At 67.8% G+C, this 19,985-nt stretch overlaps 2 protein-coding genes across 2 annotated transcripts; one reads left to right on the forward strand and one right to left on the reverse strand.

Annotated features, from left to right (window-relative positions):
• Positions 1-311: 311 nt before the first annotated feature.
• FOXF1 (forkhead box F1) lies at positions 312-2,251 on the forward strand. The gene is made up of 2 exons (XM_056136996.1): positions 312-1,293; positions 2,091-2,251. Exons 1-2 carry the CDS (start codon positions 312-314, stop codon positions 2,249-2,251), a joined length of 1,143 nt encoding a protein of 380 aa, XP_055992971.1.
• A 4,803-nt stretch (positions 2,252-7,054) lies between these two features.
• MTHFSD (methenyltetrahydrofolate synthetase domain containing) lies at positions 7,055-14,480 on the reverse strand. Its single transcript, XM_056136150.1, has 8 exons — positions 14,446-14,480; positions 12,715-12,818; positions 11,222-11,335; positions 10,111-10,224; positions 9,367-9,457; positions 7,627-7,739; positions 7,428-7,553; positions 7,055-7,321 (listed from the first exon to the last, which is right to left on the reverse strand). Exons 1-8 carry the CDS (start codon positions 14,459-14,461, stop codon positions 7,055-7,057), a joined length of 945 nt encoding a protein of 314 aa, XP_055992125.1. The 5' UTR covers positions 14,462-14,480.
• Positions 14,481-19,985: the final 5,505 nt, after the last annotated feature.

A 19,985-nucleotide genomic window follows, 5' to 3' on the forward strand; every position in this document is an offset into this window, starting at 1 on the left:
GCGCGTGCGAGTGCGCCCGGCGCGGGGGGCTCGGCGGCCCCGCCGGTCGCGCTCCCAGTGGGAGGGCGCGCGAGGGAGGAGCGCGGGGCGGAGGGAGCGGGAGGGAGTGGGCGCCAGGGGCCGCGGCGGCTCCCGGGGAGGCGGCGGGCGGGAGCGGCGGCCGCGATGACGGCGGAGGTGCAGCCGGGCCCGCGCGCGCAGCCCCCTCCCCCGCCCCCGCCCCCCCCCCTCCCCTTCCTCCTCCTCCTCCTCCTCCCGGCCGCCCGGCGGCGCAGAGCAGCGGCGGCAGCGGCGGCGGCGGCAGGCACCCCATGTCCTCGGCGCCCGAGAAGCAGCAGCAGCCGCTCGGCGGCGGAGTGGGCGGCGGCGGGGGCGGCGGCGCGGCCATGGACCCCGCGGCCGGCGGCCCGGCCAAGGCCAAGAAGAGCAGCGCGGGCATCCGGCGGCCCGAGAAGCCGCCCTACTCGTACATCGCGCTCATCGTGATGGCCATCCAGAGCTCGCCCAGCAAGCGCCTGACGCTCAGCGAGATCTACCAGTTCCTGCAGAGCCGCTTCCCCTTCTTCCGCGGCGCCTACCAGGGCTGGAAGAACTCGGTGCGCCACAACCTGTCGCTCAACGAGTGCTTCATCAAGCTGCCCAAGGGGCTGGGCCGGCCCGGCAAGGGCCACTACTGGACCATCGACCCGGCCAGCGAGTTCATGTTCGAGGAGGGCTCGTTCCGCCGCCGGCCGCGCGGCTTCCGAAGGAAGTGCCAGGCGCTCAAGCCCATGTACAGCGTGATGAACGGGCTGGGCTTCAACCACCTCCCGGACACCTACGGCTTCCAGGGCTCGGCCGGCGGCCTCTCCTGCCCGCCCGGCGGCCTGGCGCTGGACGGCGGCCTGGGCATGATGAACGGCCACTTGCCGGCCAACGTGGACGGCATGGCCCTGCCCGGCCACTCGGTGCCCCACCTGCCCGCCAACGGCGGCCACTCGTACATGGGCGGCTGCGGCGGCGCGGCGCCCGCGGCCGAGTACGCGCACCACGACGGCTCGGTGCCCGCGTCCCCGCTGCTGCCCGCGGCCGGCTCGGCCGTCATGGAGCCGCACGCCGTGTACTCGGGGCCGGCGGCCGCCTGGCCCCCGGCCGCCTCGGCCTCGCTCAACAGCGGCGCGTCCTACATCAAGCAGCAGCCCCTGTCCCCCTGCGGCGCCGCGGCCAACCCGCTGTCCGGCGGCCTCTCGGCGCACTCCCTGGATCAGCCGTACCTGCACCAGAACGCGCACGGCAGCCCGGCCGACCTGCAGGGTGAGTGCGCGGGCCTGCGGACGGGCGGGCGGGCGGGCGGGCGCCTGCGTCCCCTCGGCGTCCAGCCTCTGCCTCGCGGGCCGGTCCTCCCCGCGCAGACCCCAACACACGAAGCCCTCGTGGGTCCCGGGAGACCCCCCAGGCTTCAGCCGAGCAGCGGGACAGGGCCCGCGGCGGGCTTCCCCTCCCGGCCGCAGGCTCTGGCCTTTGCGGGAACCCGGAACCAGGCCTGACCCGCGATCGGCGGGCAGCCGGCCCCCTCTCTGTGTGTGGGTCCACAGCCCAGACCAGCAGGAGTGATGGGCCGGGCTCGGCCCCCTCTTTGTTTCTCAGAATCCTGATTTGGGGGCCCCAGCGGCCTGCCTTCCCGCCACCCCCAGCTCCCCTGTGGCCTGAGAGGACAGGGCCCGTCCTCCCGGCTCCGAGCTCACCGCTTCTGAAGGCCGCTGGGACAGAGTCTGCCAGGGGTCAGCGCCGGCAGCCAGCCAGGGGAGGCCATGCTCTCCACAGCTGCCCGGCGGGGTGCCTGCTCCCCCTCGAGTCTACTTGGGGAGGAGGGTGGTCTTCCCCGCATGGGGCACAGGCCCTGGGCCTCTGGGCCTTGCCGGCCCTCCACCCCTTCCCCTCCGCCTCCAGAAGCCTGGACCTGGGGCTCAGGCCCAGACGGGCCCCCAGAGCTGGCCCGAGGAGGGGGGGTGCCGTCCACCCGCGCGGGGGCCGCAGGAGCGGAGGCCTGCGCCCGAGCCGGGTCCGCTGGCCCTCGCGGCTCACTGGCCGCCGCTGCCCTCTGCTTGCAGGCCTCCCGCGCTACCACGCCCAGTCGCCCAGCATGTGTGACCGCAAGGAGTTCGTGTTCTCCTTCAACACCATGGCGTCCTCGTCCATGCACTCTGCCGGCGGCGGCTCCTACTACCACCAGCAGGTCACCTACCAGGACATCAAGCCCTGCGTGATGTGAGGCCGCGGCCAGGCGCCCCAGCCCGCGCAGACACGCCTTTATCTTGAGGTATAATGTCACCGACGTCCAGGGGACGGGACAATCGTGCCGGCTTCCCCGCGTGGTGGCCCCCAGCTCCCACCTCCCGCACCGGGCAGTTACTGAAGGACAGGCCGGCGGGTGGGGGGCTCAGGACAGCTTCTGGCCCCCGGAGTCCAGCTGTGAAGGTGCTGCCCCAGGACAGGAGGTGTGCGGGGACGGGACGCTGTCACTGTCCTTCCCGCACGGCCGGTCGGGCGCCGCCGGGAGAAGCCCCCGAAGCAAAGCACGCACGCGCCACCCTCAGTGTCCGTCCAGTCCTTCCTCCATTTTCTGGCGGAGTATTTATCTTTTCATTTTTAACTCTTTTCGGAAAGAATGTCTCGGCATAAGCAAGTGTCCCTGGGGTCACTTGGCAGGTGTGGGGGCTTCCTCCCCCAGCAGGTGGGCCCTCTCCGTGCTCAGCCTCGGGCCTCCACCTCCAGCCTCTCCGTCCAGTCCCGTCCCCGTCCCCCGTTTGTTTCGTTTTGAATTTGATTGGGGCCGTCGCGGTGGGGATTCTCTCCCGGGCCCCAGCTGTCTCCGGATCTCTACTGTAAACTTTCTGGTCGAGGAGGCGAGCACAGCACCCGCGGGTGGCCCGAGCTCAGGATGGCGACGATCAGAAAGCTGAAGGCACTTTTGAAGCTCGAGCGAGGTTCATGCGGTTATTTATTCTGCTCTGTCCCTCATAGTCCACACACACGGTCTCCGGTTATCAGTATTAAAGGTATAACTTTGTTGGCAATATTTGCCGCGTAGATTTTTTTTAGCTCTCCATTGTAAATTTCAACGAAGTCCAATCTCTGTAAAAACAAATCCCCATATGTTTTATATAAATATATATATAAATGAAGGACCACCCCCCTTTTTTAGTCTTTGGGCTGCTGGGACGCAGCGCTTGCGACACAGATTTCGAATTTCCTTCAGCACTGTATGAATGGACAACTTGAGGATGTTTTGCCTTTTGTGTATTTTTCCTATAAAAAAGAACAAAAATAAAAAATGTGTAACATTTGTACGTGGCCTCACCCTTGTATTCATGAGAAATAAAGCGCACGAGTCTCATACTGGAATCGGTGCTGCCCGCCTTCCGCCCCTCACGGATTTCTAGATCTTGTTTGTCATGGAAGATGCGGGAAATTCCGCAGACCCCTTTTCCTTTCCTTTTTGCACCTTTTCTTTCGCTGCCGGCCTTTTCGCCCTTCGTTTCATATTGAAATGAAGTCTGCGGGGCTCCTCCTGGCTGGTTTTCCGGGAGAGTCTGTGCGACCCTGGGTCCTCCCTCATTCGATGTTAGAGAGAGACTGGGTGTCGTGCTCCCCCACCCAGGAAGACCAGAGAGGCTCCTCGCAGTCCCCGCTCCACTCCCCGCCATTCGTCATTCAGTCGCCAGCGCCCTGAGGAACCCGCGCTCGCTCGGCGGCTGCGCCCGCCTGGCACCCGCTTCCCACAGCCCCATGGCCTCGGCCTCGGTGGGGTGTCGGCCCCCAGAGCCCCAGCTGGACCGCAGAGAGGGCGGCCTCCCCTCTCGTCCCAGACCAGCACAGTGGGGAGGTCGCCTGGGGTCCCCGCCCGGAGACCCCCCACGGTTTCTCCACGTTGTAGGGGCCCGAGTCTCCGAAACTGCTTCTTCTCAAAGTTGACATTTCGGACGGGAGGGTAATTTCTCTGGCGCTCTGTTACATCCCAATTATCAATAAACTCGCCCGGGCAATTAATGTCCCAGCTAACAGCTGTCTATAAAACCGAGATAAAGGGGCCGGAAAAGGCCGGCGTCTCTGTCCCTGGGGTCTCGGACTGCCGCGGCGCCGGGTGCGACCCACTGTCCCCCCGTCCCTCACTGGGCGCAGGTTCTCGGCGGCCGCCAGGGGCCTCGGCACGGGCCCTCCTCCCTCCGCGGCCAAAACTGCCCCAATTAGGACTGCGGCTCCGGCCGGCGGGCCGGCGTGGGGCTGATTAGGAGAAACCCAAGCCAGCCCGCGGCTCCGCCCGCTGCGGGGGCCCCTGGCGCAGCACGGCCCCCCATGCACCCCGGCTGGGCTGCGTGTGGCGCTGGCGCCACTGGGCTGAGTTGGGCTGGCGGTGACCCGCTTCCTGACCCGTCCCAGAGGGGTCTCCCAGCGTGCCCACCCCAGGGCAGGGCTGCAGCGTGGCGGGTCCCTGTCCCCGCCTGCCCCGGCTGCCTGGGCAGTGTCCAGGCGCTCGCACTGGACTGGCGCATCCGCAGGGAATACTGCCTCAGTGCCCACGGCCCATCTCACGCCACTGCCCTGAGGGCTCCCTGGTCACTGCAGCCTGGACTCAGGGTGGAGCCTGTCATCTCCAGCACGATTCGAGCACGGGGATGGAGTTAGCCAGGTGTCTAGGGAAATGCTGGGGATGGGCCCTGGGGTGCCCGAACGTTCCCGAGTGAAGCCCCCTCTGGGGGTGGTACGGCCTCTTGGATCTGTCTGCGGTGGCCGTGCGGACCCGCAGCCTTGGAGCCCGGCTGGGCCGGCCACTGGGACCTCGTGGTCAGTCTCGCTCTCAGGACACAGGCCGGCTGGAAGGCGCCCGGGTGCGTGCCGGGGAGACGCCAATGCCCCGCTGTTTTCTTTTCCTTGGGAACAGGAGTGCTGGGACCGAGGTGGCCCCGCCAAGGCCTGGCTCCCTGCCCGCCCCCAGGCGGAGCACCCACCCGGATCCAGGCCGCTGGGCTCCCTCCCCTGTGACCGACGACGAAGTGCCGCCCAGCCCAGTGCCCTGCACGCCTGCCCTGCCCTGCCTGGCCCCTGGAGAGGGCGGCGCCGGGCTCCCTGCTCCAGGGCCCCGGTCCTCCCCCAGGGCAGACGCTCCACTCAGCGTGGCTGGGCCTGGACTCAGGCCGGGAGCTCCCCAAGGAAGTCTCAGGACCCCCTTCCTCGTCACCAACACCGGTGGTGCCCCGGCTGTGAGTGGGGGCGCATCCGCGAGCCCCCAGTTCCCACCTGGTGCTGCGGGCCTTTGGGCTCGGCGCACCTGCGGCCTTTGCCGCCCCCTTGTGGCCGAAAGCAGCACTGCAGAGTACCGAGGCCTGCGGCCACCGGATGGGCAGGGGTTGAACTCCAAGCTGGGACTGAATTCAGCGGACAGCAGCTGAAGGCAGCGGAGACAGGGATGACGCCGCTCGGGCCCTCAGCACCACGTGGTCACCCCAAGCGCCAGCATCCGCGACACCCGGCGCCATCCCTGGCACCGACACGGCGCCCCGAGCGTCCAGGAGTGACCCTAGGTGCAGAGCCAGGAGTCAGCCCCAGCAGCGCCAGCTGTAGGGTGGCAGGGCCTCCCCCTGCAGGCAACGGCCGCGGCCGCACACCCCCCACACGCTCGCTCCACTTCCTGGCACCCCCTTCACGCAGCCGGGCGGGCACAGAGGGCCAGAGGGGGCAGGAAGCCGTGGGGCGCCCTGGGCTGGGCCTGCAGTCTCGGGAGGTCCCTGGCCGTGAAGCACATGGTGTCCAAGTGTCCAGGACCAAGTGACGGGCACCTCGGTGGCGGGTACGTCTGCGGGAGCCACTGGGGGCGAGAACTGGGCCAGCCTGCGGCACCTGCCCCAGGGACAGTCCCAGGCTGGGCACCGGCAGAGCTGGGGTGCACAGTCCGCAGGCACCCTGCACTGGCAGGGGAAGCCCCGGGTGCGGGTGGGCCCAGCCTGGCCGGCCTTTCCCACAAGGCAGAGAGGAGGCCCTGGGACCTGGCCAGGGGGCCAGGGGCTGCCGTCAGGGTCCCGGAGTGGGGAGCTGAGGCCCGGCCTGCCCGCCCACCGCTGTCCTCAGTCTGGTTCTGTGAGGCGGCAGCGCCACCTGCTGGCCGCATGCAGTCAGGGCCGGGCGCGGGTCAGCTGGCCCTCAGCGGCCCAGGCTGGGGAAAGGGCCGGCACTGGCCTTACAGCTGGCAAACATGTCACAGGTGAGTGCCCAGCGCCGGGCAGCCCCGAGGCTGCTCAGGGCCAGGGTGCCCGGGGTGCGGGCAGAGCGCGTCCCTCCCGTCTCTCCTGCCCACCTGACCAAGGTGCCTGGCCACCTCTCGTCCCTGTGAGCCTTCAGGCGACCTCTGGGGCCCCGCGGGGAGCACTGTGTCCGGAGCTGGCCTGGGCTTCTCCAGGCCCGGCTGCTGGGCCAGGCTCAGCTGAGGGTCTCCGGGAACTCCTCCTCCATCCACCCCACCCACCCCACCCCGCACGGACATCACACGTTTCTCTTTCACAAGCCTCTCGCTCCCCGGCGGCTGCATTTGTTTTCTCGGAGCAGGGCAGGACCAAAAAGAGCGATGAGGCTGTGGGACCAGACTGAGCACTGCGGGAAGAGCCCCAGCTGAGCACTGCGGGAAGAGCCCTCCAGCACCCACGCACACATGCACCCACACACAGGCAGGACCAGGTCACGCCTTTACTCGACTTTGGCTGGGCCCCGCCGCAGGGGCACTCCGTCCGTCACAGGCAGTCCGCCAGGGTCCAGCTTGTCCAGGGGCCGAGTGGACGAAACCACAGCACACAAGGGCCGGGATGGCACAAGTGTGGCCCGGGTGTGGGCAGCCTTCCAGGCCTGAGTGCCCCCACCTGCCGTGGCCGCGGGCTGGGCCTGTCCATTCATTGCAGCCACAGGGGGGTCGAGCTCTGATCTGTGCTGTCCCGCGGGACCAAACAAGACACCCGAACCGGTGACCCGCCTCCTGCCACGGCCCCTCAGACCCCCCAAACCAGAGGCCGACACCAGCCGGGGGCGCTCAGGCACGCTCGTCCCACATCCTTGCTGGACCCCCTGGAGGAGCTGCCCGCCTGGTCAGGCTCATCCTGGGCACGCTGGCGCCCGGCGCAGTCGTGGGCGCCCCGAGGGCACGCTCAGGCCCCTCACGCGGGCGGTGGGCGCGGCCCCGTCCTGCTCCTGCTGGCTGCGGGGGCTCGGCCCTGAGGGTCACGTCCTTCCCGGCCCGGCGCTCCCGGTCGCGCAGGGTCCGCAGCACCGGGATCCTGGCCAGCATGTCCGCGTGGATCTGCAGGGACAGCCCCCGTGTCAGGGGCCGCATCCCGGCCTGCCCGGGTTCCTGCCCCGCCCATCCCCCGAGGGCGGAGGGGATGCCCACCCTGGCGCTGGCCCACCTTGGCCCACGTGATGCCGCTGGGCTTGGGGCGCGCGCAGCCGGTGGCCAGCAGGCGCGTGGGCGTGAGGATGAAGTCCACGGTGAGGTCGTGCTCCTCCAGCAGCGCCTCCGGGAAGTCCAGCACCTGCCGCGCACGAGGGCGGTGAGGGCCGCACCCGGGCACGCGGCTGGGGCCCCCCCGCGACGCCCCCGCAGACCTGGCAGTCGTGCACGAGGGTGAGCACCGGCGTCTCCTGGCTGACCGCGCCCATGGCCACCATCATGGCGTACTCGAGGTCAGCGTAGCCCTCGCCCTTCCCGATCCTCCAGCCTGGACACAAGGGCGGTGAGAGCTGCGGCCGGGCGCCCGCGGGTGGGTAGGGCCGGGCACAGCTCTGAGCCTGGGAGTGGGGGAGAGGGAGGAGAGGGAGGGGGGTGGAGGGCAGAGGCTGGGACGGGGGCAGGGACAGAGGGAGGGGGAGGAGGGACCTGGAAGAGGGGATGGGGGGCCTGCAGAGGGACAGGGCGGCGGGAGGGGCGGGGCTTGTGGAGGGGCGGGGCAGCGGGAGGGGCGGGGCCTGCGGGGTGGGGCGACAGGAGGGGCGGGGCCTGCGAAGGGGTGGGGTGGCAGGAGAGGCGGGGCCTGCGGATGGGGCGGGGCGGCGGGAGAGGCGTGGCCTATGGATGGGGCGGGGTGGCGGGAGAGGCGGGGCCTGCGGATGGGGCGGGGCGGCGGGAGAGGCGTGGCCTATGGATGGGGCGGGGTGGCGGGAGAGGCAGGGCCTGTGGATGGGGCGGGGCGGCGGGAGAGGAGTGGCCTATGGATGGGGCGGGGTGGCGGGAGAGGCGGGGCCTGCGGATGGGGTGGGGCGGCGGGAGAGGCGTGGCCTATGGATGGGGCGGGGCGGCGGGAGAGGCGGGGCCTGCGGATGGGGTGGGGCGGCGGGAGAGGCGGGGCCTGCGGATGGGGCGGGGCGGCGGGAGAGGCGTAGCCTATGGATGGGGCGGGGTGGCGGGAGAGGCGGGGCCTGCGGATGGGGCGGGGCGGCGGGAGAGGCGTGGCCTATGGATGGGGCGGGGTGGCGGGAGAGGCAGGGCCTGCGGATGGGGCGGGGCGGCGGGAGAGGAGTGGCCTATGGATGGGGCGGGGTGGCGGGAGAGGCGGGGCCTGCGGATGGGGTGGGGCGGCGGGAGAGGCGTGGCCTATGGATGGGGCGGGGTGGTGGGAGAGGCGGGGCCTGCGGATGGGGTGGGGCGGCGGGAGAGGCGTGGCCTATGGATGGGGCGGGGTGGTGGGAGAGGCGGGGCCTGCGGATGGGGCGGGGTGGCGGAGAGGCGGGGCCTGCGGATGGGGCGGGGCGGCGGAGAGGCGGGGCCTATGGATGGGGCGGGGTGGTGGGAGAGGCGGGGCCTGCGGATGGGGCGGGGCGGCAGGAGAGGCGTGGCCTATGGATGGGGCGGGGTGGCGGGAGAGGCGGGGCCTGCGGATGGGGCGGGGCGGCGGGAGAGGCGTGGCCTATGGATGGGGCGTGGCGGCGGGAGAGGCGGGGCCTGCGGGTGGGGCGGGGCGGCGGGAGAGGAGGGGCCTATGGATGGGGCGGGGCCGGTGAAGAGTCCCTTAGGCCCAGGCCCAAGGGGAGCCACACAAGCGAACCTACAAGAGCAAGTGGGGGCGCAGGGACGCGGGGCAGCTGTGGGCAGGCACCGCCCACATCCCTGCAGCCGAGACGGACAGATGCACGCGGCTGCAGCTGGGGTCCAGGCGGGAGAGGCCCCCAGCAAGGCCAGGGCTGTGCCCACTCTCGGGGACGCACCCTGGAATGCCTAGTGCCACCTCACGATGGCCCGGGAGGCCAGTGCAGAGCCTCACCCGAGGCTGTCCCTGGCCATCGGCCCTGTACGGCCCCGGGGACACGCAGGGTCACAGGGGACCTGGAAGCTTCTCCTTGGAAACTTACCTTTCTCCGAAACCGCCACGGACCCCACGATCAGCAGGTCCACCCGGACCCTGGAATCCAGCCCCACGGGGGTACTGTAGCTCCGCACGCCCTGGGCGGGGACGGGACGGGGACGTGGGGAGGCGGCAGGCAGACACGCCTGAGGCGGGAGGGGCGTGGCCAGGGCTCGCCCAGGTTGCCCGTCACCAACACGCGTGTTCTCCACCCCCGGTGCCCACGGCGGGCCGGACTCCCAACTGACCTCACAGCCCCTTTCCCAGAAACAGCATCACTGCCGCCCCCGCCCCTGCCTGTTTAGGGAAGCAAAAGCCCACCACCTGCGGGTACCACCCCTGGCCCGTACCCCTGGGGTGGCACTGCCCGCTGCAGACTCAGAGCCGCATCTCCTCGTCTGTGCCAGCGGCCTGGGGACAGGCGGGGTCTGCTCCGAGGCCGTCCCAGCGCCTGCAGCATCAGGAGATGCTGGTTCCCGGGCCCTGAGGGGCTCACATGGCCCAGCCCGGCCAGGGGGTCCTGGGCACCGTCAGCTCCGCCCTGGACCTGCTCCGGGGCTCGGTGCTCTGGGGTCAGCTGCTCACCCTCGCCAGCACCCTGAGGCCCCACCTGGGGAACTGGGGTGCTGTGACCCGCTGCCACCCACGCGCGTTGGACACACACACACACACACACACACACACACACACACACACACACGTGTGCTGACAGAACTTTCTGGAAACTTTCTGCAACGCCTGTCCGGCCTACCTCGGAGGTGGCGCATGTCCTCAGCACGGCCTTGGTGGCCCCCGGGGGAGGCGTGATCCTGTTGAACAGCCCTGTCCTCAGGCGGGGCGTGGGGACCAGCAGCATCTTCTTGCTCTTCGGGGGAAAAAAAGAATAACAACAGCCGGTCACAGTGGAGCTGTGGGTTCCTCCGCCGGCAGAGGCCCAGCCCCTGGGGTCCACCCAGGCCAGGAATGAGGCCCCGCCCCACCGAGACTCCGCCCACACCGAGGCCCCGCCCAGGACCCTGGCCACGCCCTCACCCCGAGGCCCCGCCCAGACTCACGGCCACGCCCCACTTAGCCCCGCCCCCAGACAAACCCCACCCCCTTCACTGCAACTGCTGTCCTGGGCGCATGGGCCAGGTGGCTGTGCAGACCCCCCACCCCGCAGCCGTGGACAGGACCCTCCGAGACCTGCCTCGGTGCTGGCCCAGGTAGGGCAACCAGTGCCCACGCACCTGGTTCCCACAACCAGAGCGCCGTGGAGGTGGGGAGGGGGCACAGAGAACCCCCGTGGCCAGGCACTGCGCGAACCCACCCGCCCGGGCCGGTCGCTGAGCTGCCCTTTGTCGTCGTTGCCGCTTTGCTTAGAGGCCCCTCAGCGGTGCTCAGGGGTTACTCCCAGTGGGCGCGGCGGACTGTCGGGCGCGGGGATCAAGCCCCAGCTGGCCACATGCGAGGGGCCAGCGCCCTCCCAGCTGTCCCGTCGCTCCAGCCCCGCGCGGCTGCGCTGGACGTTCCTCGGATCTGACTCACAACACTCAACTCGGGCGGCGGTCCCGCTGGGGCAGCAAGCCCTGACTTCGCACACCCAGTGCGGGGAGGGGCTTACGAAATCTGAAGCCCGGCTGGAGGGGGCCGCTGGGGGCGGTCAGGCGGAGTCTGGCCTGTGGCACCGCTGGTCCAGTCACCCCACAAATGAGGCGGCTGCCCAGCCCAGAGGCGGTTACCTGCAGCGCCAGCAGCCGGGCACCTTCCAGTGGTTTGTCAGGGTCCACTTTGACTTCCTGCGCGCTGGCAAAGATGTCCAGGCCTCTGAGGTGCTGGGCAGCCTGGTGCGAGCCCTGTCAGCGGAGACAGGCGCCACTTACCTCGAGGACGAGGAAGCGTGCGGCTCTCTGGGGCGCGTCGGGGTTCACTTTGACCGTTCTGGCCGACCGGAAGGCGTCACAGCGCAGGAGATGCTCGGCCGCCCCGGGAGCGCCCTGTGTGGGCCCAGCAGCCGTGAGCGGGAGAGGGGGCCGGGGGACAGCGCGGGAGGGGACACAGGAGCAACCCAGGAAGCAGGGCACACACACACACACACACACACACACACATACACTGCAGGGAGCAGGGCCCACATACACACACACACACTGCAGGGAGCAGGGCACGCATGCACGCACGCACACAGACACACACACTGCAGGGAGCAGGGCCCACACATGCACACACACACACACTGCAGGGAGCAGGGCACGCATGCACGCACGCACACACAGAGACACACACACTGCAGGGAGCAGGGCCTATGCACATGCGCATGCGCGCACGCGTGTGTGTGTGCACACACACACATTGCAGGGAGCAGGGTCCACACACACACACACACACTGTAGGGAGCAGACCCCACAAACACTTCAGGGAGCAGGGTCCACACACACACACCGCAGGAAGCAGGGAACACACACACACACGGGCAGCGTCAGGGGGTCAGAGAACACAGCCCACTGACTCCGCCCAGCTCTGGCCGGGACCTGGCCCCTTCTCACCGGCTCTTTTTTTTTTTTTTTTATAATTTATTTATTTATTGAATCACTGTGGGAAAAGTTACAGAGCTTTCGGGTTTAGGTCTCAGTCATGTAAATATCAAACACATTTCCCTTTACCAATACTTATTTTTAACCGCGAACCCCAATAGAACCCCACCTCCCACCCCTCCCAATTCCTGTGAGGCAGATGAGTTCTAGTTAATACTCTATCTACTTTGACTAGATACATTGTTTCGATAGAAGATGCACAATTATTGTTTAGAGTTTACGACCCACCCCCCCCAATCAGACATGCTGAAACAGCGTTGTGAAATGATTTGCTTTCTACAACTTGGTTTAAGAATAAAAAGATGTCGCGCAGCCGCGATAGCGGCCGCGCGGTTTTGAATTTCTGCTATTTTACTTATTGACCCTGGAAGAATTTCTATTAAAAGTTAGATAGTTAAGAGATTGGTTTCTGTGCCCTGGAGTCGTGGCCGTGCCGGAGAGCCGCTCGTGTGGGGCAGCTGGCGACCTCGGTGGGGCGTGGGGGACGGCCCACAAAGCCCCCTTCCCATGAGGTCCCTGCCGCTCCCGCCGAGCCCGGCTCAAACCTGCTGTCCACAAGGCTCCCGAGCGGCCACCATCTTTCTTTCCAGAGAGGAGCGGGCGGGCCTTCTCACCGGCTCTTAAGGCCTCTGCAGGGAGTCACAAGTGACCACCCAGGAGCCCATGGTGGGGATCTGACCCTGCAGGGGCTCCGGCTTCCCTGCTGCTATGTCCAGCAGGCAGATGCACCCCAGGGTGCGGCCCCTTGGAAGACAGCCTGGGCCCTTGGGGGCACACGGTACCTTAAAGTTGGGGATCCGGCCATGCACAGGGCGGGGAAAGTCGGCCAGATCATGCGCTTCCATGAAGTCCCAGACCTGCTGGCGAATGGCCTGCTTGGAGACCCCTGGGGGACGGGGCAGGTGGTGAGCCGTGGGGCGAGGGCCAGCGGGACCCACAGGGCTGGGCGGCCCCTCAGAGCAGCTGTCCGAGTCCCAGCCCACTGTCACATCCACCCCCAGAGTGTCTCTGAGCCCCACCCACCGTGGGACCAGGGAACAGTGAGACAGGGTCAGGGGGCTGCCAGGTCTGGCGGGAGACACCCCCAGATTGCTCCTGGAGCCCACTCAGTCCAGTACATGCAACCACCCCGAGCCCAGTGAGGGCGGCCGGGCGGGATGTAGAGCAGGGAGCACAGCGGGGAGAGCGCGACAGCCCAGGGAGACTGCGACCAGTCACCTGCGTGGGGACCAGCGTCTCCACACTCATCAGCCCGTCAGCAGAGCCCAGACACGTGCCCATCAGCCTGAGCCCTCGCCCGGTGACACTCCCGTCAGCCCTCGCCCTCACCTGGTGTCACAACAGCCTGTGCCTCTCAGTGGAGAAACATGAAAAGCAACTTCCAGTGAACACGTGGAAACTGTGTCCAGATTCACTGCACCGCCCTGCTGGCCCACACCCGCTCAGGTGCCCCCACAGGGCTCCTGCACCCGTGTCCTCGGCCCACACTGGCATGGTGACAGCACCCTCACATGCACCCCAGGCCCTCCGAGGAACCATCCCGGGGCCCCAGCAGCGGCCTCAGGAGTTGACTCTCCACGGGTGCCCCAGGTGCGCCTTCTCCCCATGACACTCAGGACACGCTTTGGGCCTCCCGAGGCCCACCTGCACCCTCAGGCTCCTTCCGGCGACTGGAATTCGCAAACGTGGAAAGGGATCTGGAAGGAAGAGGTGCCGCCCGGGCCGCAGGGCCACGCTCCTTCTAGGGACCAGCTGTGTCCAGGCCGTTTCCTTCCCATGCTGCTCTGCGCGGCGACTCGCGCGTCCTGCATCTCCCAGTGAAGGCAGAGCCTCGCCGGGGGCAGGGCGTGGGGGGGGGGGCAGCTGGCCAGCCCATGGGACGGCGAGACCGATTCATTCCCCTAGGAAGTGAGGCCCCAATGCAAGTTCAGCCCCTGTGCCTGTGTCCCGACAGCGTGCGCCGCTCTGTGCGCCTCGTCCTCCGGCACGCGCGCGTCTCTAGCTCCTCCGTGCGGCGACGGCTGACGCGCAGGTTCCGCAGCTCAGCCCTCAAGGGCTCTGGGCCCGACCCACAGAAGACCCTCCCGGGCTGCCGCACCGGGCCCTGGACGCCAGCGACGCCCGCCCCGCTGCAGGAGGGGGGAGAGCGCTGCAGAGGGCGTGCAGCGCCCCCGCATCTCCAGCCTCCCCGGCCCCGGGTCCCCTCCGCGGGCCTCCGCCCTGCAGCTCCTGCCTTCCAGCCCGCACAGCCGCGGCACCGCCTCCGGGAAGGCTCCCGGGACTCTGCTCCGGGGCTCCCGGACGGCACCTGCAGGCGCTGCTCCCGCCCGTCGCGACGCGGGTCCAGGTCGCTCCCAGCCGCCCGCAGCCCCGGGCCACGCGGCACCGGCTCGGGGCGCGTCCAGGGCGCTGCCCAAGAGCCGGCCCAGACGGCGACGGCGAGCGCGCAGGCCCGGCCGCCCGCGGGGACCCCTCCCGGGCGGCCCCGAACCCCCGCCCCCCGCGCCGCTCACCCGCCGCCAGCTCCATGGCGACCGGACCGCCCGGCGCGCGCATGACGTCACCGCCGCGCCCCCGCGCCTGCGCGCTGGCGGGGTCGGGGCGTGTGGGCGGAGCCAGAGTCTGGTGGGGGCGGGACCGGAGCCTGGCGAGGGCGGGGCGGGCGCGTGGGCGGGGCCAGGAGACGGGAAAAGGCGAGGCCGGAGCCTGGAGGGGCGGAAGCCTGAAAAGGCGGGGCCGGAGCCTGGTGTGGGCGGGGCCAGAGCCCGGCGAGGGCGAGGCGGGCGCGTGGGTGGGGCCGGGAGCTTGGAAAAGGCGAGGCCGGAGCCGAAGCCTGGCGAGGGCGGGGCGGGAGTGGGGGCGGAGCCAGAGCCAGGTGTGGGCGGGGCCGGAGCCTGGCGAGGGCGGGAGCCTGGAAGAGGCGGAGCCGGAGCCTGGCGGGGGCCGAAGCCTGAAAAGGCGGGGCCGAAGTCTGGTGTGGGCGGGGCCAGAGCCTGGCGAGGCGGGCGCGTGGGCGGGGCCGGGAGCTTGGAAAAGGCGAGGCCGGAGCCGAAGCCTGGCGAGGGCGGGGCGGGAGTGGGGGCGGAGCCAGAGCCTGGTGTGGGCGGGCCCGGAGCCTGGCGAGGGCGGGGCGGGCGCGTGGGCGGGGCCGGGAGCCTGGAAAAGGCGGAGCCGGAGCCTGGCGGGGGCGGGAGCCTGGAAAAGGCGGGGGCAGGCGTGTGAGCGTGGCAGGGAGCCTGGGGTCGAGGCGGGGCGGGCGCGTGGGCGTGGCCAGGAGCGCGGCTGCGGCGGGGGAGGGGCGAGCTGTGGGCGGGGCCGTGGAGGTGGGCGGGACGGGGCCGAGGAGCCAGGTGCCTATTACGGGTTGGGGCATGGAGCGTGGGAGGGGGGTGGGTGGGCGGAGCCAAGGACGTGGGCGGGACCCTGGGGCGGGGCGCGCCGTAGAGTCCAGCTCTTTGGCAAGACCTTGGGGGCCTGGGCCCTGGGACTAGCTGTCCCGCACTGTCTAGATTCAACACAGTTCCCACCCGAGCTCTAAGGACATCACAGAAAAGGAGACAATGCTTTGAAGTTTGTGGGTCCCCAAAGGGCTCCACATCGCCCCCCCAAAAGGACGAAGCCAGAAAAGCCACAGCGGCTGGTCTGGGAGCCCCTCCAGAGCCAGAGCCCTGGCCAGTGGGAAACAGCCGTGACGGCCCCGAGCAACGCGGACCTCCTGTCCTGGAGAACAGAGCCCAGCGCCTGCAGATGGGTCCCCTCCGCACACCACACGAACGCACACACACATGCGCGCACCGTGGGTCCCCAGGACAGCTGCTTCCTTCTGGGAGCGGACACTGGTCAAGTAGGACAGGACACTGGACTGGCACCCTCGGGGCAGCTCCCGGGAAGAAGGGCCCTTCACGTGGGTTTTCTGGCTGGAACCAGCAGCAGCAGAGACCCCCTGGGAGGGTGTGGACAGGCTCAAGGGGCCACGCTGTAGAGCTTCAGCCCAAACTCTGCCAGCTTGATTGCCTGCACCCAAATCCTCTCCACTGACTCACTACACAGTGCTCTCTCCCATGCCCCAGAGCGCTCCCTTTCTCATGCCCGAGTGCTCCCTCCCTCGCTCTCATGCCCACAGTGGGTCTCAGCGCGCTGTGCCTGGCGCACCGAGTCACCGCGGTGGGGTGACGCCTCACACCTCAGCCTCCGAGCTCCTTCCCTGAGAAGGGTCCCCCCCTCCCCATCTGCAGACCTCAGCGCCCAGTGCTGGGATGGTGGGCTCCCTTAGGTGGCTCTTGGGAGGTCCAGCTCCAGGCCCAGCACAATTGTCTTGAATTCTGGGCTGGACTAAGGACTCAGTCTGGGCCACCTGGAGCCCTGTCTGCAGCTCCGCCCCCAGCCCAGCCTGGCCCCGCCCCCAGCCCAGCTCAGCCCCCCCCCCCCAGCCCAGGTTAGTCCCCGGGGAAGTCCCTGGAGCCCAAGTGAAGAGGCTCAGGGCGGTTAGGGGTGACCTTGGGGTTGGCGGTAGGCTGCAGACAATGGATCTGGGGTGTCTGCAGAGGTCCCTGTGCCCAGACCCCCTTGGGGCCTCCAGGGAACACCATCACGGGCACCACCCAGGGGTGCTGAGTAACAGCCCCTAGCAGCCCCCACAAAGGCGCCTTCGCCTCTTCCCCACCAGCACAAGGAAGCATGAGGCGAAGCTTCCCGGCGCCCGGACCCAGGGCTCAGTGCAGTTCCATTCTGGGTCCGTGGATACCCCCACCCCTGCAGACCCAGCTGAACAGACTCAGCCCAGCATCCCCCAAACTGGCCCCAGGGAGGGGGCTGGTTCCCACAGTTGGCCCTCAGGGCTCCACGTGGGCCCCTGCACCGTGGGGTGTTTTGGGACTCATGCACTCCCAGGAGCCTACCCCCTTCCCCAGGGCACAGCTCCCACCTGTCACTTGGGTTAGTGGCTTCGATTCCAGACCTCAGTTTCCCTTTAAAGTGCTACCTGAGGGGGTATGGTGCTGCCAGAAGGTCAGTCTGTACCTGTGAGGCGAGTGCATCAGCAGCCTGATGGCGCCTTCAGACTTCCAGATACCCCAAAATTGCTGCTGTGCCTTTGGGCAGGCCCCAAAGACTTGGGGCAAAGTTTGCCAAGAAAGTAAACAGCCAATAGTTAGGTATATGGGAGACATACCCACAAACCATCTCCGGCTCGGCTATATAATTGGAGGCCTGGCCTCTCTGGTTCCTGATCGAACTGCTTAACGGCCATGATCCCAGAGACTCAGAAACAAATCTCGAAACCCAGCAGCTTTTGGCAGAAATGCGTCCAGTCCCTGCAGTAGGTTACCGGCGCTGGGCCACCCCAGGTGAGAATAGGTTTTGTGCCTTGGCCTGTTCCCCCTGGCGGCCCGGTGGTCACCATCCTCTAGAGGCCACTGGACAGTCAGGTTTGGGGCCTCACGGATGGGGGTGGAGCCGGTCCTGTCCTCCCCACCCCAACGAGATCCCAAGTCATCGCCCACGAACAGCCTCTCTGGCTCCTGATCAAGCTGCTTAACGGCCATGATCCAAGAGACTCAGGAGCAAATCTCGGAACCCAGCAGGTTTTGGCAGAAATCCCTCCAGATTTAAGTGTGAATATTTTGGAATCTCAAAATCACGCGGCCACTACTGCAGCCATTGTCACATCATATGTGACATAACCAGCAATAGAAAACAAATTGTCTACTGTTGCCTTTTCGGCAGATCTGAGTGTTGGGGTAAAATCCCAAATAATAATGGTGGGTCTGGTGTCGAAGTATTGAATGTGACCAAAGTAGAGAGAGAGTAATGTGGAAATCATCTGCCCCACAGGTCGGGGGAGGATGTGAGATCGGGGTATACTGGGGTTGCTGGGTGTGGAGAATGGGCACCGGTGAAGGGACGGGTGTTTCATTGTATGACCGAGACTTAGACCCGAAAGCTTTGTAATCGCTCTCACGGTGATTCAATAAATAACATTATAAAAAATGAAAAAAAAGTAAGGTGGAGTTCATGCCCAATTCAATCAGCTAACCAGTGGCTGAATCAATGGCAGCACTCTTATGCTAAAAATAAAAAACAAACCAAAATGCTGCCTGGGCCGAATGGGAGCTGCGACAGGAGACTCGGGTTTGGCCACCAGGACGCCCCACAGACCCTGCCCGGGAAACGTGGGCTCCTTCTGAACGCCAGAGGGCCCCTGCAGCCCGGCAGTGTGCACGTCCCAGCACCCACGCAGAGAGAGTCACTGAGACCACAGCCCCTGGTCCCAAGGGGGCGCCGTGGGCGTGCTTGTGGCCTCAGTGGCAGAGCGGAGGTCCCCCACGCTAGGGAGAAGGCGCAGGTGCGCGTGGCTTCGGGGCATTCCTGCCAGCAAGGGATCCGAATCTGCCCTGCTCAGGGTCCTGACCACACAAACGTGTCCAAGACCGTGTCCCGTGGCGAATGGTCCAGCCCACATGACACAAACACCCCCAGCATTCTGGGACACGCTGGGTCTGCCCTGGGCCGGCTCCCCTGCTTGGTTTGTGGCCGGTTCCCACAAAGGGTGCTGTGGATGGCTCCTAAGGCCGGTTCCTGTGACTGGTCCCACGGCTGACCCCATAGCTGGACCGTGGCTGGCTCCCGTGGCTGGCCCCGCTGACGTTGGGCAGGCGTAGGTGACACCTTTCCCCTCTGTGCTGGTGGGTGCTGCACCCCCACGGAGTGGGTGCTGTTTCCAGATCCCGGCACAAGGCCAGGCCTGGCCCCCACACAGTGCAGCTCCCTCGGTGCGGACACACTCGCTCGCGCCTCTGGAGTTGTTCAGAGTTACGAGGCCACGTTCTCGCATCTGGCAAAGCTCAGGCTGGCAGGAGGCGAGTGAGCACCCGAGTCGAGCCAGCCAGGCCTCATCTGACCCGTGCTGCCCCTCTCAGTGCCCCTCACATGTCTGAACCCTGGAGGTCTGGAAGGGCAAGCTGTCAACTGACCACGCGAGGTGACTGCTCTTGTCCACCTGAGACACATCTCTGTGCCCTTGTGCGGTTTCCTCCCGCGAGCGGGCAGTGCCGGCCCGATCTGCCACCCCTTATCCGAGCACCCCTGCCCCTGAACTCTCCCGGTACGGCCATTTCTTTCTGCCCGGGGCGGGGGCGGGAGTGTGCTGTGCCTAGTGGGTGGACAGGAACTCTGTGGCAGTGACACCCATGTGCCACGAAGATGATTTTGAGGACCAGGCCAGACATCGAGGGTCGTGCAAGGAGCAGCTTCCACGGTGGCAGCCGAGGGGCCTCAGCTCTGGGGGCATGTGGGGACTGGGGTGCCGTTTTCTTTCTCCCTTCCCTAGACCCCCACATCCCTGGGGGGCCCAGAAGAGCACGTCTGAGAAGCAGACCAAGCGGAGTATGGAGTGTGCAGATCAAGTGGAGGGGCCAAGTGGAGTCTGTCCGTCTGCTCATCTGGGGCCGCTCTGCTGCTCTGGGTGCGAGGCTCGGGAATCAGGGAGCGTGGGCGGGCAGGTGGATCCACGCGCCCTGGAAACCAGAAATGCACAGACGTCCAGCGCCCCGATTGCTCAAAGGAACCCAGGGAATTTCCAAGAGACGAGTCCTTGCTCCCTGCTCAGTTTCAAAGACATTTCGGTGCGCCCACAGGTTTATTCTCGACACGTCGCGAAACGCGCGGGGACGTGCGTGGGTGTGCAGGCGCGCGTGCGGAACGGACTTGCGCCCTGCAAGGCCGAGCGCCGCCACGGGGTGGCAGCACCTCCACTGCCACGGGACGGCCGGGCCGCCCGCCTCCGCGGGAGGTAGTTCCCCGGCCGGCCTCACGGTGGCGCCCGCACCCAGGGGCTGCCGCGCCGCCTCCAGGTGCCCAAACGCGCACCTGGGCCGGAGACCCGCCGCCCCCGCCCCGCCGCCGCTCGCCCTCCCGTCCCGGGGCCGGCGGGGCCAGACCCGCTCCCGGCTGCCCGGCGCGCCCGGAAGGGCAGGCGCGCCCTCCGGCCCGCGGCGAGGCTGCGATGCGGCCAGGTGCGCGGACGCTGTTCCAACAACCTGGGCAAACTCTGGCC

The sequence above is a fragment of the Sorex fumeus genome, unplaced genomic scaffold (genome assembly GCF_029834395.1).
Source record: "Sorex fumeus unplaced genomic scaffold, SorFum_2.1 ptg000122l, whole genome shotgun sequence".
NCBI lineage: Eukaryota > Metazoa > Chordata > Mammalia > Eulipotyphla > Soricidae > Sorex > Sorex fumeus.